The sequence below is a fragment of the Ursus americanus genome, chromosome 8 (genome assembly GCF_024610735.1).
Source record: "Ursus americanus isolate L20-20 chromosome 8, mUrsAme1.1.p, whole genome shotgun sequence".
NCBI lineage: Eukaryota > Metazoa > Chordata > Mammalia > Carnivora > Ursidae > Ursus > Ursus americanus.
The window spans coordinates 77,434,264-77,460,368 of NC_142134.1; the positions used below are offsets into that span (position 1 = coordinate 77,434,264).

The 26,105-nt window shown below is 43.9% G+C and overlaps 1 protein-coding gene across 3 annotated transcripts in view; it reads right to left on the reverse strand.

Annotated features, from left to right (window-relative positions):
- Nucleotides 1-26,105, reverse strand: part of STX18 (syntaxin 18) — a 123,193-nt gene that overhangs the window by 58,218 nt on the left and 38,870 nt on the right. The window contains exon 1 of one of the 3 annotated variants that reach the window (XM_045771372.2): nucleotides 23,841-23,940. The exons of the other annotated variants lie outside the window; for them this stretch is intronic. Coding sequence (XP_045627328.1) covers nucleotides 23,841-23,855 — 15 coding nt within the window. The 5' untranslated portion in view covers nucleotides 23,856-23,940. Of the gene's footprint in view, nucleotides 1-23,840; nucleotides 23,941-26,105 lie in introns of those variants that run through there. 3 annotated transcript variants of the gene reach the window in all.

A 26,105-nucleotide genomic window follows, 5' to 3' on the forward strand; every position in this document is an offset into this window, starting at 1 on the left:
TATGCCCCATTCATTTTTGTATCTCCGGTAGTGAATAAAATGTTGGATGAAGAAAGGAGGGGGAAAAAAAGTTTGTGGAAAAAAAGTTTGTGGAAAAAAAGTTCTGTTGGAAAAATCCAACAGAAAGGGCTTCAAGATCTGATAACTCCTGACGTACGAGCTGGATCAAAAAGTTGTCAGAGGTATCACAAGATTGCCCCTAAACAGCTGTGAACAAAGGAAGAGGAACACGCTGGCTGTCTGTGCGAATAATTCTCACAGAAAGTCAGTGGTGTGTGTTTCGGAAGGTAAGCTCTACTGAAGACGTGCGACCTCACACACTTCAAAGGAGATGATCTGCTCTCACAAAGCTGACCCTCTCCCACCACAGAAGAGTCTTCGTGGCCGGGAGCTGTGGTCTGACTACACTGCCATATTTTATGAAACGTGTCCTTCATTTCTAACATCGACTGTAGTTTAAAATAAGAACGGAACTGTAGCTAAAAAAGAAAAGGAAGAAATGCAAGATGTATTTAATATCTGCACTGTACCAGTCACTTTAAGCAGGTTATTTTGTTTAACTCTGACAACAACCCTGTTGAAATAGATTATTTTTCTTGGTGGAGAGGAACCAAAGACCAGAGAGGCGGTATTACTGGCAGAGCCGGGGCTGGAACCCCTAATTATGCTGAGCCAGCATGGGCGCTTTCAAAACTGTTAAATGGACATGCTGGTGTTTTCTAGTTTCATTCAAGTTACTTTAATGCCTGCTGTGTACTCTTATTTCACCAGTTAAAGAAAAAAAAAAAAACTCCCACTTACTTATATACTTATATATATATACTCATAAAATACATACTGATATTAAGAAATTATAATGAATTTTTGCTAAGGAGTGATAACAGTATGCATTATGATTACTTCTACCTTTTTGTGTTTAAAGTTATCTTTTAGAGATATATGCTGAAAAATTTACAAGTCAAGTATGATACCTGGGATTTGCTTCAAAACAATATGGGGGAGGGAGCATCAGATGAAGCAGGATGGGTCGTGAGCTGGTACGTGTTGACGATGGGGCACGTGTGTAGGTGCTGGTTCCTTATACCATTCTGTCTACTTCAGTATATATTTGAATCTTCCTTAATAAAAACATTTTTAAAAATCTCCCATTTAGCATTTTCTTCCCCTAACACTTCTAGTCATTTGAAGTACAGATTTTCTGCTGCCAAACTAGTAATAATCCACACACGCTTGAACCAAAAACTAAATTCCATGCAAATCTCTACCTACTTTATTTCTAAGTACTTGAAATCTTTGCTTAAAATTCCATTTACCAGGTTCGATGCCCCTTCAAAAAAGCAAACAACAACAAAACCTTCCCTGAGGGGAGACTGTGTGCCAGGCGGTATTCCCCGCGCTGTGTGCACAGCTCACCTGGCTCTCCCAGGCGTGATCACGGGTAACGCCACCACGCCTGTTCTACACGTGAGAAATGGAGTCAGAGACGGGATCAATAATGTGCTTAGGGACACGTGGAGTGAAGTCTGGATGGAGCCCGACGTTCTACGTATCAGGCTCGAGTTCTTAGGTCACAAGTGTGGTTGTCCTGTACGATACTCACGAAGGGGACGACTGAGAAAGGTGTCGGAGTGAGCACCGTCAAGCTGGTCCCTTCTTCTTCCATCCTGTGCAGCAACGCGCCAGACACTTGCTTGCACCCACCAGCCACGGCCACTTGCGGAGCACCCACCGTGTGTCTGGGTGTGTCAGGCCATGCAGAAACTGCTCAGTCGACATGTGCCGGCATTTACTCTCCCAAAACAACTGGACGGATTAGACATGACCCCCCTTCCCATTTAAGAAACCTGGAAACGGAGGCCCATGCAAGGCTGCAAGGCTGGCAAGAGGCAGAACTGGGACTGGTCACAGGTCTGTGTGACTCAGAGGTGAAGTCACTCACCTGTATTATACTGTCAAAAGACTGGTGGGACTACTAATGTTTAGCTTACTGAAGTCGGAGGTGTCTCTCCATAGTAATATAAGCTGGGTTTCATGTGAGAGTATTTGTGCACAAGGTTGAATTTGAAAATGTTTTTAACTACAGTGGATACGGAAAGATCTGCAAAAAAGGTTTCCACACACAGCGCTCATTTTAAAAGTCACCCGTATGCTGAAGTAGGAATACTCATCTATCTGCAGGGAATGTTTCCACTGGCTCCTGTCCTCTCCTCCCAGGTCAGCTGCCATGCCGTGGGTTTTGCAACATGGCAGGCTTGGAGTTGGCAAAGCTACCCGGATGTGGAGGGGAAGGCCCACAAACATGAGCAAGGAAACAGGACGGTCGGGAAGACCAGCAGTACAATGCTGACCTGTTCGTTTTGAGTATCGATCATCAAACTACCACAAAACATGGCTTAAATGAACAAGGAAGACAACTTCCCAGACTGCTTTTCTCCCCCACGTTTGCGTTCTCCTACAGCCACCTTCAGCTTGGGCAGGGGACAGGCGGAGGAGCGGACTCTGGGCGAAAGACTGCGTGGGTCTGGGTGCACGGGTCTGGGTGGAGCAGGGTGGGCAAGACGGAGATGGATGGGTAAGAAATCCAGGGAGCGGGCAGAGATGCTTGGGTTCTGACCTCTGCTTTGCCACCCACTGCCGAGGGAGACCCTGATCCCCAGTCCTTAGGCTTTACGTGCAGGGACTTCAGCGGGACCAATATTCCTGGCCTCGAGGGAGGAGGAGCAACTTAACTAACTGGTTTATGACTTGGAGAAAGGAATGAGCGTGCTCGGTCCGTCTCGCCCTCTCCTCTGCTCACACCAGCCAGCCAGCAAAGGGTATATTCCGACCCAAGCTCCCCCTGCATTTGGCTACAAATCTAAAGCCAGGTCCCCCATGTGGCTTTTTCATGTTCTGACTCCTGTATTTCTCTTTCAGATGGTTCCAAAATTGGGCTGAGAAGAAAGGGGTGCTTTTACAAGCTCCCCTAAACTCTTAACCTTTGCCAACTGAAATTTTGAGCAAGTTGCTTAATCTCCCCGGGCTTCACTACAAAGAGAGGGAGGTAAACATTATTTTTAAGAAACAGTTGCAGCACGAGCTAACTGCCAGCTTTTACTGAGTGCGTACTACGTGGCAGGCACCAATGTAAATGCTCCGCGCCCATCATCTCCTCTCCTCCTCTCAGCTCTGTGGGGTAGGTTCCACTATAATCCCGGTTCACAGCTGAGAAGACATGGAGCACACATTCCACGTAAATGGTTCAAGAGAAACGGGAAACTGTGACTCCCAAACCAAGAGCCTGTGTGCTGCTAGTCTGTGCGAGTTCCCCCACAGAGATGGCCCTGCCGTCCCAGCTGAGCACGGTGGGTCTGAGAGACTTGCTTTTACCTCAAGTATAGACGGAACGTTTTGAGATCAAAACTACCCGGTGCTGAGCAGAGTTGTTCGGGTTAAAGGCACAGGGCTACGGCCTTGGGACAGCACAAAGCTAACGGCCACACTCCAGGATCAGCCAGGATCTGGCTTCCTCGGGAAGTCGATGCCTCAGCCAACAAGTGATGTGAACTGCGCGCTCAAACTACAGGTATTCATTGGACCCTTTCACTCCTTCCTGTCTCTGAACATGAATGGAGTTCCCTTTTAAGTAGCTATGTTTAAATATGACTCATTCCCCAAAACAAGACACTGAAATTCTCCACAACCCATCTATCATAAAAAGTGTGGTTTCTAAATCAGATGCATTTGACAGGGAAAAAAAGATTCTCCTATCACCTGTCCTTACACATAAAGGTTTTACTAGGAGGGACAAACAAAACCAAAACCATCCCAGCACGTGCACCAGTGAGATGGGGCGAGGTACACCCCGGGTGAGTGAGCGGCGACATGGAGGGTTTGCCCACAAGTGTATTGTTGGGGGGACGGGGGTGGAAACGAAGCTCGCCTAAAACACACACTGCGTGATCCATTTACAGAAAAGATGGGAAATAACACCTAAAGTTGTGCACACACAGACAGGAGCCTGAAAGATGGCCCATCAAAATACTGATGGTTGTCTGGCTGGTGAGATTTGGAGATTTTGCTTTCTTCTTAGTACCTTTTTGTATTTTAACATTTTTCTACAATTAGTATGTATAACCTTTGTAATCAGACAAAAAAATGTTTTTAAACAAAAAGGCAAATCTTCCTACATACTTCCTGACTAAAAGTATACACTGACTCCCCATTACCGACAAATCAGGCCCAATTTAAGCTTGAGGCCTGGGGGTCCCTCATCTTGCGGACATCTCCAGAATCGAAGCCCCCCCCCCCCCAATCCCACTCTTCTGCCTCAACTCCTCTGCTCAAGGGAGGCACCTCCTAAAAGTCTTCTCTGCCACTTCCAGGCCAGGTTAAGGCCCCCTCCTGCAAGGAGACCTCTTTCAGAGACGGTAGCATCTTGTGAAACGTTTTCGTGTCTGTCTGATGTAAGCTGCCCAGGCACACGCCCGACCCAAAGCCTTTCCTCAATAAGGATTCAGTGTTCCGAACCGAACTGATTCTCTACCCCTTTCAGATGCGAAGCGCGTGGTAAAACGGCACAGTCTGGCGGCTCATACTTCACTCAGCCACTAGATGGCAACACGGGCACTGCAGCTGGAGTAATACCAGGAACTCAAACACATCACCCTTTTTTCCCAAGGGCTTTTAAGATTTCTCTGGTTCTTTGTTTTTTGATCTAGAATCAAAGGATTATTAAAGGTTAATTATTCTGCGCAGGCCGAAGCTGAAACGACATTGTTTGAAAATACACACGTGCACTTGGAGGAGTCCGAGAGGACTTGAAAACCCCGCACTCGAGGCAGGGAGGACACAAAGGGAGCTCCAGGCGCATGGCTGCCATCTGCCATCCCAGGCGGCGGGCCCGGCTCTGTTTACGTGTGTCCCCCACAGACCAGTCCTGCGAGCTGCTCCTTCACCGTGCTTTGTAAATTACCCAAAGCAAGATAAACTGTAAAACAAAAACCCTGGTACAAAACGGTGGGATTCTTCTCAAAGGATGACTGCCTTTTAACTGTGGGGCGAGTTCAAAGCGGTCACAAGTGTCCTTTGCTAGTCACAGCAGTGGTCTGACTTGCAAGCCACCCCCCCCCACACCCCCCCAAGATAGGAATTCTGTTCTGTTGGCACTCGCAACACTTCCAACAAAGACCTGATTGATTATGAAACACTAAGTACCGATTTGCATAATTTGCCTCTGCAAGAAACAACCATTGTTCAAGATTAAAGAGACTCCAGTAGGTCCCTCTGGCATATTGTAAAAGGTTCCCTGTAACACAAAATCATTATTTTTTTTTCATTCAATCAGTGGACACAGCTTGCTGTTCAGTTTAGTATGCAGCCAAAGGCACAGCCAGAACGACCACGGCTATATAAACGTTTGCCAACTACTGATAAGCTAAAATGATTTTTCACAAGGATTGTGTTCCCAAGTTTCATTTGGAGGCCCACTAACTAAATTCTGAATCCACTCCCTTCAGTCATAATTGAAAATACATCAATACCAATTACAGCTGAAAGTTCAGAACCAAGGCGCCTCTGGACCCTGCAGCCGTCACAGTGGGGGCTGTCTGCACCCGGTCCCCAAGTGAGAGAAGCTCCCCACTGACTAGTCACCCACAAAAGAGCCTGGCAATACCACAGACATTCCACTGGCGCTCTGGGTCACAGCAGCCGGTCTGTTAAGGGATCGCCTACATGAACCTATTCCTCTCTTGCTTCCTTTCTCTCTGTAACTGTTTAGGGAACAAGCGCCACAGGCTGGGCCCCTCCCAGCACCACCCCCCCCCCCCGTTTCTATTGCAGGACGCCTCCATTCAATGACCGCGGGGCGCTGGAGGGAACAGTCACCGGTGGGAGTTCTGGCCACTCCCTGCCCGTCCTCACAAACTCCTGATGCTCTCTTCCCTCCCTCTGCCCCTCCTGAAGCTCCATCCTCCCTCCGTCCGCTCCCTGGACCCCCGCTCTCACCAGGTGAAGCACAGAACACTACATCAAAAACTAATGATACACCGTTTGGTGACTAACACAGTAATTTTAAGAAACCTCTGGCAAACTTTCTTTACCTTCATCCACCGCCTCCTCTGCCTTTGCTAACCCGTGAAACGTACTTAGGGTCGAGACGCACTGCAGCTGGACCCACTGCCACCCACAGCTTTATTTACCCTCCACAGAACACATCCACCCAGCCCCTGCCTCGCTCTGTGCTCCAGGCGAGGGCATCCAACCTTCACTGCGAGTCCCACTGCTGCCTCCAGAGCAACGTGTCCCCAAGTGTCAGTTATCCAGCCACTCACACTCAGCCTTCCTGGCTTCCTCAGTCCTTCCCGTTCCTGTTCTCCCAAAGAGAAAGAGCTCTTCTCTCTGGATTCCTTAAGTTAGAGAGTCTCAGGTCATTTCAGACTCTTCCCTCTTTTCTACCCCACAAATTAAACAGGTCAGCCAGGCCTGTCCATTCAGCTTATTTGACATCCGCCAAAGGAACTGAACCACCGTCCACCCTCCGGCCCTTGCCGCACCCACCCCGCATTCTAGACCCACAGAGCCTTTCCCCTGTGCAGCCTCCTCTTCGCTGCCTCTGCACTATGGCACCTACTGTTCTCTCTGCCTGCAGGGTCTTCTTTCTCATCAGCCAATATTCTACTCAAACGTGCTGGGCCCAAGGAGGTACTAACACACGGCATTGTGGGTTCGCTCCCACTTTCTCTGCAGGGAGCCTTCCTTGAGGCATGCTCTGTTAGCTGAATGTTATAAAGGTGAGTTGGATGTATGCAGGTTATATACATTGTGTGTGGGGGGGTGTGTGTGTGTGTGGGTGGGTATACACATATAAATGTTATTAGTTCAATACATAAAGTGCTCTATTCCATCAGTCTGGAAACCTCTTTAGAAAGACCCAGGTGACCATGACCTACAGAAAACTGTAATCAGTAGCTAAATAACCTGTTCTGGATTTTTTGTTGAGAATCAATCCCAACCTTACTGGACTATAGTTTTCAGAATTCAGCATGTGTTGAGAGAGACATGTGGAGAGAGGGAGAATGAGAAATGTATGCACAAAAGAGGAGAGAGATTGATGTTTCTATTTCCACCCTTCTATTCTGGCTTCAGTCTTGAGTAGCAGACAGTAGGGATGGTTAAACTAGGAGACAAGGATGATTAACATTTGTTGGGATGAATTTGGTGGCCTAATTTCTCATATTAGCAACCTGAAAAAGTATTTCTTCTAATATTAAGCTTCTATCCCTTTTGAGAAATTTAGAAATTAAAAAAATAAAATCTTAGATTCTTCGTGTTAATGAGATCATCAAAGAGTTCAGGAACCAATCCCAAAGCTGAAAGAGCACTGGACAGCACTTAGTGACCCAGGGGGCTCAGTGCAGTTTTCATCTTAAAACAGGTCTAGGTTCCTTCAACTTCAAGAGGCAGCAGAAGCCTGTCACCTTCCCAGCCTTTCCCTCCTCATCCCTCTGGCCCCAACTTTTCTCTCTACGTCTCCTTGTCTTCGTGATCACGCCTCAATCTAATTAAACACTTTAATATCCATTCTTCTAGCTCCCCAAACTGCATTCATTTGGCATTGCTAGCACATTCCCATTTCCGAACTCTGTCCATTCCTGGTCTGTCTGGCCTTTCTCTGTGCCTCGCACATGCTACGTGATACACAGGGTATAAAGCAAGTAAGTCTCTCCCTTCCTGGAATCTCAAGACCAGAAAGGGCCTGGACAACGCTTACCTGCTTTGTCTGATGGTGGGGAGCCCACTGTCTCTTCTGGGTCACACATGCCACTTGGAACCGTGCAGAGTTCTTTTTCCACTCTAAATTGGGTTCAGCTATTGTGCCCCCCACCCCCAACCCTCTGAGTCTTCTCTCCTCTCTAAACTAAACATTCTCAATCCCCTCAAGCCTTCTTTAATCTCCTCTGAATGTCGCAATTTATGGGCCTCAAAAATCAAATGCAGTTCCCAGAACGGACTCAACATTGTGTGTGCCAGCAGGAAATGCAGAGGAAAGCAGAAACATCACCCTCTTGTTCTAGCTTCTGGGTTTCTATTAATGCTACCCAAGAGCACGCTCACTTTCATGTCACTGAGTGTGGCTGACTTCGTATCAACTATAATTATTTCTTCCATGACTGCTGCTGACAATCTATGCCTTCGCTCTACTCCTGTTTTCCCCCGCTTCCTGTTATTTCCCACTCTGATCCGCTGCCATTAAAGACATCTATAACTAAAAATAATCCATTTTAAAAATGGGGTGAAAATGGGGCTGAAAGAGAAGCATGGAGTTCTAGCCCCCTTCCTGTGGACAAGCAGCTCAAGCCGCCACAGATGCCCCAGCAGTCCAAATCTTCAGGCCATTTAAAACAACGTTCCCTCCACAAAAATATCACGGAGACTTGGCTAACTGCCTTCTGAAAGCAGATCTTCCCCGAACCTATCTGCCTAGCAACCCAACACAAATGGGGCCGGGGGCAGGGGTGGCCCCTGCTTCGTGTGCCTGGGCTGGTTAATGGTCACTACTTTCTTTTCTGTGCGCCTGGAAACCTTTCTCTTATTTGTTCCCTTGACAAATATGTCAGACCCAGAACGGGTCAGGCACAGTAAGATGGGAGGTGATAAAGAAGAGAGGGAGGGAGGAGGTCCAGGAGAACAGGAAGTTCCAACCCAAGGGTCTTACGTGGCTTCACACTGCTTTTCAGATCCCATCCAAACTCCGTCTGGGCCAGAGCCTGTGCGTAGAGTGTGTGCAGAGACTGTGTACAGACTGTGTTTGGTGTGCGTGGAGACCGTGTGTGTGCGGAGTGTGCACAGGGGCTGCCTTCCACCCAGTCCCGGTCATTCGAGCACAGCCGACACAGATGTGAGTCCAGATCCCAGCTCTGCCACAGCTCTGTCACTGACCCGTGGCACAGTCTTGCACCAGTTCCTTAACTCCAAGCCGTAACCTCTGACTGGAGAAATGAGACAATGACCCTGAAGGCGACCACAAGCCGTCGATGCAAGCAGCGTCTGTGAAGGGTCTGGCACTGGGTCTGGCACTGCGTCTGGCACGCAGTACGTGCAGCGAGGAGAAGGGCTGCTGTAGATAGAAGGCTGTGAGCTCTCACAAAGTCACAGCATCCGAAGCAGGAGCACTGGATCTGGCACAAATCCAGCGTGACTGGACACAAGTGGCAGTCACACCAGTAACCACCACCAACTGAGGGCATACTCCATGCCAGGCCCGACGCTAGGAGCTTGACACACACATATTAACTTACTTAACCCTCACACCGCCCCCCTGGGGAGGTCCTGAGATTGCCCCCCATGGAGAAGAAGGAAACCGAGGCCAGGAGAGAGGCTGGACACACTGCCCGTGGTTTCCACAGCAGGTCACTGACATAGCACAAGGAGGTCCCGGAGGGTCTGGCGCAGAGCCCACCATGAACTACCTCCATGGTAATGGGCGGGCCTCCCAGGCTCCAAGGTCAGAGGCAGAGGCAGGCAAGGGCACAGAGCAAAGAGCGAAGTGTATTGGCAGAGGCAACCTGCTATGGGCTCCACTCCACGATGGTGGGGCATCTGGAGAAGCCTCTCTAGAAAGCAGCTGAGGGACAACTCCCATAGGTACAACCAGCTCCCGAAAGAACTGAACTTGACCTCACGCTGCTTATTCTGCTGTACTCTGACCACCTCCCCAGCAGACTGCACCTGACGTCAGGCTTAATTTTTGTGCAGAAGGTGAAAAGCACACACCATCGACACGACAGAAGAGGCCACACTAGGTTCCAGCACACATTTTCGCAATCCGTTCAAAACAGCTCGTCCCCCTCCCCCCCAGGATGGAATAGACGGCTGTTTCTTCAGCTGCACATCAGAGGAAGTGGATGGTTTGAGTTTAGGGGCCATGAAGAGAGCACAAATGCTCCTTCTTAGATGCTAGAATCCCAGGCAGCGAGCAAGGTACTCTTACTAGAAGAGGCAGCACAGGGACCGGCGAGTCCCAAGCCCCATCTTGCCCTCAGTCCCCAGCACCCACACATAGGGAGCGGACAACAGGCACTGCTGACATCAGCAATTCCTTCCTGCTGGGCACACAGTTAACCTCCTGCTGATCTCGTCTTTGTGGGATGCACCTCCAGTGCCCGGCTTGCCCCTCCCCTGCACCCCAACATGCTCCTCCGCATCTTCTCTCCCTTCCCTCCCCGCAAGTACTCTCCTCCAAAGAGCCGTCCCTCGATTCACCCCATGCTGTGTCTGGGAACCCCCTGCACACCTGCAGTCCACAGGCAGCCCATATCCACTCTGCTCCTCTGGAAAACCCAGCGCACTCGTGAGCAGGTGTGCTGGACCCCTTTTATGCTCTCCCAGGTTCTCAGCACGAGTCTAAGGATTCATGTCCTTGGGATCCTCATTTATTCAGGTTTTCTGACTCAGGGCAATTCAGCCACAGATAGAACGTTGGAGCATAAGAAATTAGAAATATTTATAATTGTTCAATAAGATGTAGGTAAAACAGAATAGAAGAGGAAACTAACGTGCACATATTATAAGTGTTGTTGGGTAAACGTTCAACTAAACGGTAACAGCAAACACGTGGTACTTACGATGACGCCAAGAAGAGCTACAAGGGCTTTGTCCAGATGACTCCACTTAATCCTCACTAGAACCGTCTCCCATCTAGAAAGAGGGACTACTAATGGGCTCAAGGTCTCACTAGTAATTGGCAGAGCTGGACTGCTAATTTCTGGCTCTTCCTGTTCTCTTCAGAACTTTGACAAGACGGCTAAGAGGAAAACACATTCCATTTATATTTGAGTTCCTCAAATTAAAACCTCAACTCTATCTTTAAAATTCTTTCTGTATCTTACAAAACAGTGTAAAATTCAAATTTGTGTTTCATGGGGGGGGGGGTATAGTCTTAACTTCTTGAGTTGCCCTTCCAGAAAGAATCATGAATATTTACAGTTCTTTACCTTTTTACATGGCACAGAGGCCTGTAAGCCTCTGACCAAAGCTCTGTATCTGATCTCTTCCCTACAGAAAATAAATATTCCCACAGATACAGATTTTCTGCTTCTACTTTGAGTTTCAGAGGCTCTTGGCTCACTGGAACTCAGGTTAAGGCCTCTGATGATAAAACGTGGTACAACAGGCTCCAACACAGGAGAGTACAAACTTTCTGCAGACGCCATGTGCATAAGGAGCAGCTCAGCACCAGGAGACGGTGGCTGGTCATCCGTCCAGAGTCCGCCAGCATGGTAATGCTAACCAGTCATGTCAAGGGAGGAGTGGAGGTGGCATGGGCCCGGGGCCTGTGGGGGGTGGAGGGACCAAGCACAGGACAGCCACCCACACGTCTGTCTTACACATAAAAAAGGGGCAATGGAACTAACTGATCGTTGTCACCAGCATCATAAACATTTGGTGTTTACTATGTGTCAGGCGCTGTGTTAAGCCCTTGCATATAACAGATGAAAAACAGCTGAGGAAACTGAGGCACAGAGCCTCAGATCATACTTCTAGCAAGTTGAAAAGCCAGGTCCACACTCCAAAAGTCACTCCAAAGCCTATGCTCTGAAATTCGTCAGTCTGCGCCTCCAAACTTGGGCTCTGTGACGCTGGTACTCAAGCTGAAGAACCGTTCGGACCAAAGAAGAGCGACCAGGCAGCCCTCTACCACTGGCCTCACGCCAAACCTGCTGCAACCAGGCTGCCAGGTGGTCAGTTTCGTTTATCAGCTCCTCCAAAGGCCTGTGCCTAACGTCTTCTCAATCCTTCCAGTCCCTGGCAGAAAATACTAAGCACATAAAACACATTTACACTCCGCTGCAGTGCATTCCACATCCCAGGAATATGGTCACTCTTTTTGTGGTGAAAATTACAGGACTTTTAAAAAGTGTGTGTCCAGAAAGAACCCTGTCATGTTCATTTTGGATTCCCAAAGCCTGGCAAGGTTCCTAGCTCCATAAACGCCTGCCCAGTGGGTGATACAGGAACAGCTACACCTGAAACTAGTGGTTATGACATACTAGAAGGTTTTTTTTTAAATACAGAATTTTCTCACAGTTTTGCGAATGTTTTAGTATTCACCAAAGGCACACCCCCTGTGTAACAAGCAGCCAACAACTGCGCACAGTTGGTAACCAACAGCAACCCTCCCCACAAAAGGCGAACAGAGTAGCAAGGGCATAAAGTTTGTGGCCACAATCAGGTCCTACCCAAAGGCAGATTTTTATTACTCAGGTTAAACTTACGCACTCAAAAAAACCTGAAATGCTGTCCTACTAACATTTAAAAAAAACTTTGATCTCTTTATTTGAATTATAATATCAACTATAAGGGGAAAATATTTGTGAAGATGACAAGGACAAGGAGTACACCTACAGAAGTGGGAAAACCACAAATAAAACTGACATATTACAGCCTGCTCCCAATCTCATTCTCCTGGGATCCTAGCCCTGGGCAGAAATTATGAGCTGGGAACAACATAAAACCCCTTATTTGCAAGCCCAGGGCAAGAGTTACATCAACTAGTTCTCCGAATCTTCCACCCATCGCGGCAGGTACCGTTCCCGTCCACCAGGTGGCGCCCTGCACCACGCTGTTCTCCACAAACAGTACAGTACATCAAAATGACAACAGCCTGGTTTTAAGATGATTTGTCTCTTGAGGATATACATTTGGTTTAAGTTTCCACTGCGAAGTTAAAGTTCTTAAGATAGGTCATGCAGATCAATTGCTCCTGTAATCTGAAACTCAAAAGAGCAAGTAATATCTAAACAAGGGGAAGGGGTGGCCCTGAGCTTATAAGGTTCTCTAAAAGCCAGGAGACAGTCAGCCTGGCTACCTCTAATCTCATCATCAGAACTGTTACCTTGTCCAGTTTCTGCTTCACATCAGCAAAGAGAAGAGTGAAATCAATGACGGGCAGTACAAAGGGAGAACATACACTCAACTTCCATACCACTTGATAGATGCCAATAATTTACCTTCAACAGAAAACACTGCTTGATAATATTCAAATCCCCAAAGTGTAAGTGTTTTGCTTTACTATAGCATTTTTTTCTCTCCTGGTAAAAACAAAAGCAAAGGACGGAATGTGCATTTTATCATGAAGCTCTGAGAAAGAGGTTTGGTAACAAGATACCCAGCCTTTCCTCCAAAGTCATCTTTCAACTGAGTGAATGGGAATAAAATGCAGAGCTTGCCGGCCTCGACCAGGAATACAAATGTTCAAATTCCATGCAAAACCCAGGGCCTGTTTCATCATTCCCTGTCTTTCAAAAAATATAGATTCCTTGCCTTCATTACGGTCTTCTTTGGAGTAAATAAGGCATGAAACTTAAAGCACTTCTGTACACGTGCAAAGAAAAACAACAAAAAGGCAGAAAATATTATTTCAAGTAATAAGTTACAAAACATTCCATTATCCTCTGCTTGAAAAAAAATGAAAATAAGATTGACTGGTTTCTGGGATTTAGAAAAAACCAGCAAATTGCTAACTGCTAAGTTTTATAAAATGGGGACTAACCTGATAAAATTGATTCTTAAGTGTTCAAAATAGCGTAAAATAATTTAGTTCCTAAGAAATCATTTGCTAGAGAATAATCTGTGTATAAAAATACCTAGAAAAGTAATGGTTAGATCTTGAGCTAGATATTATCAACTTTTTTTTTTTGAGAATCAAATTGTATCTCTTCATCCTACTTTTAAGATTTACTGTTTTACTTGGACACAAAAATGTTAAAGTCTTATATTCGAATGTTCTACTCAGAATTCAGTTTGAAAGCTTTAAAAGTAAAACCTATATATACAATTTAAATCCCTTTTAACAGTTTTTGAGATCATTAGGTAAAGCATCTGAAACACCGTATAAAAATTTCCTTTCTTATCACAGACACAGATTTCAGTTAAAATCACATAATCAATTTGTAACCAATAAAATTGTCATCAAAATGTAATACTAACTGTCCCCCCCAAACACATACGTATACACTCGTAAGGGACGCATGTAGCAACATACCAAAGAAAGGACAGTCAAACTTTACAATGCTCAAGAAATCTTTGAAAACTCTATACTATGTGTTAGTCAGTACCCGATGACTATTTCCAAAGTGCCAAACCTAATGACTGGTAAGTTCTCTTTCCACACTTACAGTCTCATTACAATAAAATACGGACAAATTTCCCCAAGAATTGGGGAATAAGCAACTAAAAATGCAATTTGCAGTTGTGAGGTCAATGTCCTAATGGTGAGGCTTAAAACAAATTTTAGATTAATATTTTTAAATTTTATTTTTATTTGTACTCTATGTGGTCTATTTCAAAATTAAACAAAAAATTTTCCTCCTTGCAAAATTAAGAATCCTCATATATGCTAAAATTTAATGCTTATTTTGTAAAAAAAAAAAAAAAAAAAGCAAAAAAAAACTTTAAATTTTTCTGGCAACTAAGTATTTTGGTTTTTAGTTGGAGTCTATAAATACATATATAATTTCTGTGCCTATCGTTGAAAAGGGGCACTTTGGGGATTCCTAGAACAATCACTAAGGCTCTTAAAAACAATGCAAAACCTCATCCATACTGAAGAATTCCCATTTAACCCTTATTTTCAATTACAGCCAAAATGTTTGCTTCAGAGCCACAGAAACGGACATCTCTCTCTCGGCAACTGCGTCTGGGGAGAAAACATCATTAAATGTCACATCTGACTGTCACAGTTCCCCCAATTCACTTCCTGCATGTTTATTATCAGACTCTAATCATGACTTTCACAAACTTATTTATACTTTCACACAAACTTCCAAAGTTTTCCCAACTTAAATAAAACCCCACAAAAACTGTGGGAAATGTTTCGCTTGAAAGATAAAAGTAAACTGGTCCAAATGTACTTGTGCAGTAATCAGTGTTTACTTCTGTTGCTCACTCAGCTTACAGCACTTTCAGTATCTGCACTCAACTTAGTTTTCTCGTCGCTTAAAAAAAAAAAAAGGAGGGAACATTTTCTTTCTCTCCCGTTTTGCTCTCAAAATATAAACTCATTTAATGCAAAGCATTCCTGAATCAGGCATGTTTTAAACTACAAGCATATCTAGTCTCAACAGCATTCATATTACACACAAAATGCCATTTCTTTCAAAACTTCAGTCTGAATATTTTGTAAATCTAATTTTACTTTTCCTAATAAACAGAAGACATTTTACTACGCAAGACGCAATTGCAATTTTAGTAAGTGAAAAGAGCAAAAAATCCGATATTACAATACTAAAGGAGAAAAGAGGGTAAGTATTAACTCATTTACTTAAAAAGTTGGGTTTTTTTCCGCTGTAGGCACCTCTACTATAGATTTTACACTGCATTTGTTAAAATATGACATACTCTCAGCCTGCGAACAATTTATCAGTCAATAGTATCTACTGAGAGAGGAAGTGTACTTTAGGTAAGTAAACCACTAGGAACTATTCATGTTGCCTTTGTTCAAAGCTGCTTAGAAAACTGTGCTTTTTAAATAATCATTAAAAATGGTCTAAAAGCTAACTGTGATATAGTTAATCGACAAACCAAGTGATGCCATTTAATCCCAGAGACAGAAATTTGTCTCTCAAAGAGGATCTAAGACATCCATAGATGTAATACAGTAATATGCGCTAAAGGTAATAAAACTATAGAGAAATATTTCCTAATAAAATGAATACACTTTAAAGTTTGTATGACTGGCAACAGAAAAGACTTTTTTACTATTAAAAAAAAAAAAAGTCTCCTGACAAGAGATTCTGGGTTTGAAGTATGTCACACCCCAGTTCCCCAGCCACGAATCCCAGTTCATTTTTTAAAATGAGGTCTATTTCCTGTAATTTTAGATATTTTAGAGTACAATTATTTTACATTTTTATGATGCCTTTGGGGTATCATTACAAATATTTTTATGTGTTTAAACTTAGGAAAGTAAAATTAAGTAATAGCTTCTCTTAAAGGGAGCTGTCAACTCTCTCCTGAACAAAAATCTTTGTTTTAAAGCAATCTAGAGATTTATATCCCTAGTAACCATAGAAATTAATCTTAAGCTTTAGAAAAAAAGTGCATAAAATGTTCCTTATTTAATTAAAATCAGAGCTCTGCTCTTTAGAAATAAGGACCCTCTTTTGAACAGAAAGAACTCTCTCCACAGAGTGGAATTGTTTTAACTCAAGGTAGCATTCTTTGTGATAAATTAATCAAACACATGTTTAATTGGCTCTTGAATTTGTGTGCATACAAAGCTAAATACTTTGTTGGAAAGGATTTGCTCAGGGAATTCATCCACTGAAAATGTCTGGTAAGAAAAGAAAGTGAAACACACAGGATCCAAACCCTATTTGTAGATATCTAAGTACGGGCATAAAAAAGAGCAAGCAAAGAATTTAACAGTAACAATTAGGAGAACCACTCCCAGCAGAACTCACTTTGTTTTCATCAGGAAACTGGAAATATTATTCACTGTGTCTTAATATGAAGACTGATCAACACCTCATAACTCAAACTTTACCCTGTGATGACTGTCACTCCCTAGTTCACACGCACTGAGACAGAGACAGGTTCTGAATTCTTTCACCAACTGACTACGAAGTTTAGCTCGGGGTTAGAAGCCAGTCGGGGATGTCTGGGGAGTCGGCCGTGTTCTCCGGGCAGACGGCGCTCTTCCCCAGCAGCCTGAGAGAATGTGTGCCCTTGAGGGACGGTCAAGACAAGCTCCTCAAACCTTTGTAAAACGTCAAAGCTTTCAAGGCTTATGAAATGCAGGTTTTGAAGAAATCTGGTGAACTTTCACGAGATTTAAATTTTATAGCTTTAGGTTTTTTGCTGCCTAATGAATATTTTTAAAAGTTAAGCCACATTCGGTTTCCACTATATATTCTAAAACCCCCTCATGTGGACTTTTCATTTTGGAAAAGCGAGATAAATACAGAAAAGGTTAAGAGCTTAGTTTAGAATCGGGAAGCAAAGACATCAACGATCATGTCAAAAAACAAATATTAAATATTCGTAAAATGTTCATACAGTATATTGTAAACACCAAGTAAAGTGAAAATTATAAATGTTTCTGCTTTCAGACAATCAGTGTCTGAAGAGAGCTGGAATAGGGGTCTCTCCACATGAGTTTAGGCACTGCTAAGAATGCGAAACATCTATCATTTTCTCTAAGCAACCCAACTTTTTGGAAAAAACACCGGCATTTACTCCCCATGCCGTCCACAGCCAATTTCACAGTCCTCCAAAGGAAAAATTCCCCAAGCATTTAAGAGAATCAAGATGTCTTGTATAGGTAATAAGTTTCAAAATGGGATAGAAAATGATGAGGAATTCTAAAGGAATGAATAGGTAGTTTCCAATGCACGGGACACCAGAGTGTGTTCACCTTGGTGATTCTAAACACTCTTTTGGGAGGGAGGAGGTGACGACAGGGGAGAGGAGATGGGGCACAGGGATCAGGAATTTTGATTGTGATACTAGAAAATGACACATCTTACCATCTTCATTGCAGGCAGCACACCCCCCTAGCAACTAGGCCCCAAGTCAGACAATACGTAGTACGTGTCAATGAACTGGTTTCACTTTTAATTCAAATTATAGTCATCGGCAAGGACAAAAATCTAAATACCTATTCTGAAGTATCAGTAGAAAACAGTGTTTAGTTTAAAAATAATTTCTCAAAGCATAATGCCATTTTGAAGCTTTAACAGTATGATGTTTGGTAAAAACAAAATATCAATGTCTCCTTGAAGTAGAGTTGTAATACCTTCCTTTCCCCTCTGCTTTTAACCTTACTCACGCGAGAACTTATGAAAGAAACAAGAACCCCATTTTCACAGAAAGCACAAGAACTGGAAAGAATTTTGTGGACTGAACCACTGTTTTGTTGGTATGTTCTTGGCTCTTCTCCCTCTCATGTAAGAAAAGTCAACAAGGTAAATAGATGCTCTTTCTCCCAACTCCTTAACCCAGTGCCCCATAGCGGCTTCCTTTAGGACTTTACCTAACAGCCCAAACCCTGCCTCAGGGTCAGATACTCTAGGCCTGCGATGCTGTTTTGAAAGGTTATAGAACACACAAGAGTCTATGGAGGTGACCGCAGACGTTCTGAAGGAGTGATAACCCCGGCAGTAAGAAAGTCTTTGCTAACCACCTGTTCGTACACGGGATACAGGAGTGTTCCATGCAAAGGCAACATCTGGGCTCACTCCATGCCCCTGGTCAGGTCCCTTCTTTACGCTTCGGTTTCCTTGCTTGGAAAAGGACGAGACTGCATTCCCTGATCCCTAAGGCCTGTTTGAGCTCCAGAAATTCCATGACTTTTTGTATCTGACTAAAAACTGAATAGTGTATTTTTTTTTTAAAGATTTTATTTATTTATTCGACAGAGATAGAGACAGCCAGCGAGAGAGGGAACACAAGCAGGGGGAGTGGGAGAGGAAGAAGCAGGCTCACAGCGGAGGAGCCTGATGTGGGGCTCGATCCCACAACGCCGGGATCACGCCCTGAGCCAAAGGCAGACGCCTAACCGCCGTGCCACCCAGGCGCCCCTGAATAGTGTATTTTCAAGCAAGTTTTCACATCCTAGTTTAAGAGTAACTAGAATTTAATTTACAAGGGAAAGAATTTTGCATTTATTTCTTTAATATTTTGGGGGGAGGGGCAAAGGGAGAGGGAGAGAGAGAATCTCAAGCAAGTCCACACTGACCACAGAGCCAGACGCTGGGCTTGATCCCACAACCCCGAGATCATGACCTGAGCTGAAATCAAGAGTGGGCTGCTTAACCAACTGAGCCACCCAGGCACCCCTGGGATTTATTTCTGGTAACCTCCTGCACGGCAGAACACATTCCATATTTTCACATATTTAATCTTCACAACAATCCTCTAATGTTATCACCTTTCCCATTTTATCAGTAAGAAAAGGCTCAGATAAGCGAGAGATGTAAAGTTAGATCTGTCCGATTAACTACCCATGCTCTTTCTGTACATCACAGGCTCTCCCCTGCCGCAAAATAACAGTATACTGAATCCCCCACTGAGAAACTGCAATCCAGTGCTTTCTGTGTGTAAGACACTGTGCCGGGCGGGACGCACACAGGTGGGAAGCATGGCCCTTTCCCCACGGGCCTCACCTTAAGGGGCTAAACCATAAAGGGGTATGCCCTTAATTGCAACAGGTCACTGAAAACCTGCGATCTTATCTGCGATGAGATCAGGGGGAGGAAGGGGTACGGTGGACTGGAAAAACAGGGAGGTGGTGACCTTGGACCTTGGAAGCAGGGAAAAGAGGGAAGATTTCACTGGCCTCAGATAGGGCCGGGTAAAATTTACATCTCTCTCTCATGGCCCTCTCCACAAGCTGTCCAGATGATTCTAAAGTATAAGGAGGGCCAAGAACCACTGGTGTGGGGGCACAGGAAAGACGACTCTGGAATCAGCCACTAGCTCTGTGGCTGTTCCCCAATTACTTAAGCTATCTTTGCCTCAGTTTCTCCATTTGTAAAATGGGAAAAAATAATAGTACGTACCTCATAGGGTGCGTGAGGATGAAATGGGTTATTTTCTGCAAAGGGCTCAGAAAAATGTCTGGCCTATAACAAATACTATGCAAACATCAGAAGGCCTTGAATGCCCAGTAAAGGACTTTCTGTAAGCCAACAGTGTTAAACATTCTCTTACACATAGAGGTGATGGAAAATGACAAGTTTTTCTTTTTTCGTTCTTCCTTTCACATTTAAATTGTATATTTAAATGCAAAAAATAAATGGTAACCTTATGCCAGTCCAGCTTCAGCTCCCTCACCCCTGTGTATGAATTTACAAGTAGGAAAAAAATAATAATAAAATTCATTTTTAGGGAAAATAATCTGTTGAGTAAACTGTAACAAGTGAGACTTTTTTAAAAAGGAGATTCTCACAGTACCCTAGTGGAAAGAAATAGAACAAGTTAAAATGGATACAAGAGTTCAAAATAAAATGACAAAGCACAGGGGCTCCTGGGTAGCTTCATCAGTCGGGGGTCCAACTCTTGATTTTGGCTCAGGTCATGGTCTCGGGGTTGTGAGATGGAGCCCGGCGTCGGGTTCCTTGCTCTATGGGGAATCTGCTTGAGGTTCTCTCTCCCTCTGCCCCTCCCCCTGCTTGCGTGCGTGGGAGCAAGTTCTCTAACAAATAAACCTTAAAAAAAAAAAAAATGACAGCACAGTGGTGCTGTCAACACACACACTATGGGCTCTAAAACTGTCCGCATCTGAAAAACTGGGATGGTGAAGGAGAACATCAGTGATAATCAGATTATGTGATTTTTAAAAATCCTATAGTTGAATTAGTTCTTTAAATAAGTGTACCTTCATCAGGATCTCTTTGTCACATATACTTTCAAAAACAAGATCTCTCCCTTTTTTCCCCATGTATTCTTTACATTCCCAAAATGAAGAAACAGAGTCAGAGGGCCTGCCCAAGGCCATCGCCAACAAGAATGAACGCTGATTTCTTACACAGCAGCCCTGGCGACGAGGTCAGAGGGGGAAGCAGAGGCCTGGCCAGCACGGTGAAGCAGCATCCAACACCTGCTGGGGCCTCTCACGTCCCAGCCATCCCCCGTCTCAGAACACAGCCTGGGGAGATCGTGTGGCCGCCGTTCCTGCGTCAGTTACGGGAGCTGGGGGAGCAGGGGGCGCAGGGGGTGGTTAGGAGAGCCCATCGCGGACGGCTGCCTCCTCCAACTACTCCAGCCAACCCGGCAGCAAGGCCTACAGATTCCTCAGCTTGAGCGGCTCCTCAGTGCAGCCCTTGCTGGTCGTCCCATCAGCCTCGCCCGTGGCAACTCGTCACTGCTGTCCCTTTGCAGGCTCACCAAGCTCCAATCCAACGTCCAGGCTCCCACATCTCCCACGGCGCTAGCCCAAGCCTCACGCTGGGGAGGAGGAGCTGGGCCTGGGATACGCATGCTATTTTAAAATCAGGAGCTTGGAGTGTCATTCTAAGCCTCGCATGAATGCTGCCCTACACAACAGGGGGCAGAAATGCTGACGTTTTCTCTCTAACCCTCTCCATGCTAAATAACTGTTGTACCATGGGTTTGGAATTTAAAAAACCCGACCACCAGCCACATTAAACCATGGTGTTGTGTGGAGACTCCAATTCTGTAAGCCTTAAGCACTCAGGGTGTGCGAAGAACAGATGATCGAAGAGCTAGGTGAAGGAAGGTGTGCGAAGCGGTGACCTATATGCCCTTCGCAGGAGGTAGGGAGAAGGCTCCCTCACACGCCAAGACAAGTTACCCCATCTCCGGGAGGGCTTCACAGAGTGCCTGGCCAATGTGAGAACTGGCTTCCTCATGTTTTACACAGAAATGAATTCCAGAAAACCAGCATGTCAAGCAGCACAGTCTCTGAGGACTGTGGTTGGGCCTGCCATCCCAGATCCACTACGGCCCAGACCGGCTGTCGGAATGGAGGATCACAGACACACAAGAGGACAATTGCCCTTGATCCCTCTCAGGCTCCACAGAGCCAGGGGAGCCATGAAAACGACATGACACTCCCACCCCACCCCCCGGTATCCATACAAGAAGGCCTCTTTGGTTCAGGTTTAGGATAGTGTGACCTCTGATTTAGCTCTGAGGTTCAGGCTGAATTGCCAGGATTATCAGACAATATGCGAATAAACAGCATAGACTTCTAATTTCTTAGATGTCTATAATGTGCCACCAATGGAGGAAAACGGGGGCGGGAGTGGAGGGGAGGCACTAAGGAAAACTAGAAAAAACTAACTCACCATTCTACTTACTCAAGCGTTGACTGATCAGGCCCCAGAGCCAGAAATGCTGCTTTATTATTGTGTGATTAATACCAAAAGAATCAACAGACAACTGAACATCTACTCACTCACTCACTGGCACTCAGGGAACATTCTGCACCAGGTGGTGTTATAGTGTCCTACAAATATTAACTCACTGAATTCTCATTAACAACCATATGACGTAAATAGTATTATTCCTATTTTACACATGAGGAAACTGAGGCACAGAGCGTTAATTGCTGTGCCCGTCACTCAGCTAACAGGCAGCATAACTGGATTAAAACCCAGTTAATCTGACTCCAGAATATTTGTTCTTAAGTACTGCCTATCATGCTAGAACTTATAAAATCTGTCAGTAAAAGATGCGTCCACTGGTCATCGGAATCACCTTGTCATACCATCCCGAGATAAATCGGTGCCTAGAATGAAATCTGTATTGTCTCTGCTGAGTTAAACTACTATTAACTTCATCTTCTAGACACAAGAGTATAGAGACGATATACCATCACAGCCACAGAGCTTATTTCTAGGTGTTTACATGTGAAGGTATAGGACAGGTATCAAAAAGAGGTATGATTACTAATTACTGGACATGGACAGATGCTGTGGGATTTTTCTACTTGCTAAAAAAAGTCACCTAAGACTTTAATAACAATATTAACGAGGAAAAACAAACTTAACTCTTGCTCCACAGAACCTCAGTGCATATTGTCTGTCACCGTAAAGTTACAACTCATTTATATACGTCTTCACTAAGCTTGGAAGTTTTTTTTTTTTTAAAGAGCAAAACGTGGAGGGAACCACTTGCAGAAAATTTAAAAAGCAAATAGATTCGAAGTGGCTCTTCTACTTCCTTGCAAAGTAAGATGGATAACAAGGCCAATAATAATAAACCACACAATGATGACACTCCTGCCAATGTATCAGCAAGGCTTCCCTCCTAGACTCGCTGTACTCTGAAACACTTCATCTCACCCAGGTGTTTGGGATCTTCGACCCTCAGCACAATGACTGGCACACAGTCCCAGCCGTCCATCAATATTTACTGAATTGCTAAACAGAAGTAAGTACATGTGTTTGGGCCACATGTATAACTGGTCCAATCCAAAATCAAAGACTTCATAATCTCTCCAAGGAATATAGTTCTGTGATGTTAATTCACTGGTACATAACACCACTGTTAGGACAAAATGATCAGCTATAAAACACTGGCAGTCGGGACATTTAGGGAGGATAATAAGAACAATGAGCTTACATCCAAATAGTTGTAAATTAGTATTCCAAAATATAAGGCGAGTAGCAAAGCAGTTTAAATTTTAAGAAAAAGAACTTGGTTTCATAGTAGATGAAAAAGAAAAAGGGGAGGAAAAGATGTGGATGATGAGAGACTCTAAAAGCTAGGGAGACTAGAACCTCCCTCTTTGAGGGCCTCTGAAAACGAGTAAGACATCATCTGTTTCCTAAGACTTAGGGCTATTTTTGCAAGAAGACAGAAAGCTCACCTAGACAGCATATCCCAGCTCTAGAATTCCTGGGTTACAGCATATGAAACATAATATACAACTAGGCCAAACAGGCAAATGAAGAAAAAAGGTGCCACTTCTTAGCCAGGGGACAATTTGAGGCTATCCTGAATTTACATAAAACAAACATTTCAAAAATTTACCCCAGTGCCTAACAAACTTTCCTTAAAAGATCTTTTCTTTTAAATTAAAAACAGTAGCTTTATTAATGCACAACCCATTTCAAATTTGAAACACAACTCTAAGCCATACCTTGTGGAATGGAAAGCCATAATTGTAATGTGGAATGAGACCAACTGAAATCAATGTAAGATATTTGAAGTAAGTAAATACTTTTTTTTTCCTAGGGGTAGTATAAAACGTATGAAATTACAGTAGTAAGAAGTTATTAATTTGAAATTATAAAGTGGAATTGAGGACTTCAAAATATTCATAGATTTTTTTTTTTCAAAGAATTTTGAAAGCAAAGAAAACCATATCGTGCTCTGGAAAAGCTTACCTTTTGGAAAAACATTCAGTGTGCACAGCTGCTTGACCATGTCCTGCAAAGCAACAGCAACATGGATCCCACCAAGCCCAGCACTGATTAAAGTTGGGTTTTCAGGTTCACAGGTATTACACTGATTGGCTTCTACACAAACATCCATTATTTAATAGCTAATCCAATTTAATTATTAAACCTGAACCAGGTGAAAACAGGAACTGTGTCAAGTTCCCTGTAAAACAGAATAACTGTGGCAAGCAGATTTATGAAAATTCCAACAAACAATAAGTAGGCAAAGAATCACCAGCAGCAGAACGTTACCTCCAAGTCGGAATAACTAACTACTAGGCACTCAAAAATATTTGCTAAATGAAAGACTAAAGGAATGTTCGTTCGATGGAGGAAATCGCTTTTCAAATTTATTTTTGCCCAATAAAATGACTTGATTAAAACAGCAGTTACTCGTGAATTTCACCCCACTGCCCACGGTCCAAACGGGTCACTGTCCCCCACCATTAGGACCCATGCCCAGAGTGTGTGTGTGTGTGGGGGGGGGGTGGCAGCCGTGTGTGTGACCGTGTGTGTAACTTATCCGAGCACAAGCATCAGAGACTTGTAACTATGATCCTAGCCTTAAAGGGATTTTGAAGTGGGTTCTTCATTACTTGGTATTACAAAATAATTTGCCTCTTCAACGGTATTTTAAATTTCTTTTTTAATGACTTTATTTTCTGCTTTTTGTGAAAAATGCGAAATATAAAGAAGAAAAAGAATCAATCCATCATAATATCGTCACCCAGAAATAAGCTTTCACCACTTTGATGTATTAGGACCCATTTTATGCACATATCCTTTATATAACTGAAACACCTTACCTATACAATTCTATACTCTTAATTTTAATTGACACCATAATTAGCACTTCCCCATGTAATTAAAAATTCTTCTAAAAATTACTTTCATGTCTATGTAACATTTCATTGTTTAAATTCGCCATAATTTGACAGTTTCTCTATTGCTGAATGACTAAATTGTTTCCTCTAATTTTTCACAAGGATAAATTATGCTGTAACGAACATCTTTTTGCTAAACCATACCAGAATATTTTTGTACACTGAATCTTTATCTGACTCTCTAATTCTTTAAGATAAAGTCTCGAAAGAGGAATCACAAGATCAAAAGTTACCAAGAGCTTTACATCTCGACATCACTCCCAAACTGTTTCCCAGACAGAAGAGGGCCTCTGGCTTGTGGGGCACCCCAGTCCCGGGAACGCTGCGGTGTAACAGTGCTGCCAAGCAAGACTCCCCACCTCTGTGTGCTTGTGCAGAATGACCGCATTTTAAAACAGTACACAACACAATTGTCCTAATGTCACTAGACTCAACTTCCTTTGCCTCAGGTTAATGATAATTTTTTTTAAGCACAGACTAGCATTTGTTTCATAATGATAATTTTCTATACCACAGGGCAGAGTGAGACTTCAGTTTCCTCATCTGGAAAACGAGGAGAGTCAGGTTGTGCGGCCTCCAAGGCTGTGTTGAGTTCTAACATTTTAAGATCTTATCTGTCATCGTGCAGACACCATGTGTGCTGGGGTTCACGGGACACTGACACAAGAATAAAATGTAATTCAGTCACTTAAAGCTGTTCAGCTGTTATTCATCTTGTTTTTCCTGGAGCAAATCACGAACAATAACTCTGCAAATTGGAAATACTTAAATACAACTGCCATCCTGTTTTATAAAAAGAAAGATAACATTTACTTCTGGTATTTAAATTTGTAACCTAGTTTTTGATTCTCAATTCAGGCTCTATAAAACTAGATGCAACAGCTGGAAATTCTGATTCAAAATTATGACTTCACAGAAAACCAGATGCTATAGCGAAGATAAGGTTTCCTGGAGACGTACAGTGTTTTAAGAGGCAATCGAAAATCTGTATTAGATTTTCTGCAGAAAAACAGAAATCTCCAAGATACTCCTAAGCATTTAGAACCTGCGCAGTAACAGAAAGACAAAGCCGCCAATCTGCACTTCATCTTTCTTCACAGCAACACGGCACACTTCTCTGACGCACGCGCACAACTGTTACCCTACAGTGTAACACGCCTGCGAGGATCTGCAGGTAGCTCAAAATCACTGCTGGCAGAAAGAAAGCAAACGACAACACTGATTTTTTTTAATCCCATGAAAATTACATTAGGATAAAAAGTACCAAAAATACCCTAAACGTTATTTTAGTAGCAAATTCAAGTGGCCCCATGACTTGAAAATCAGT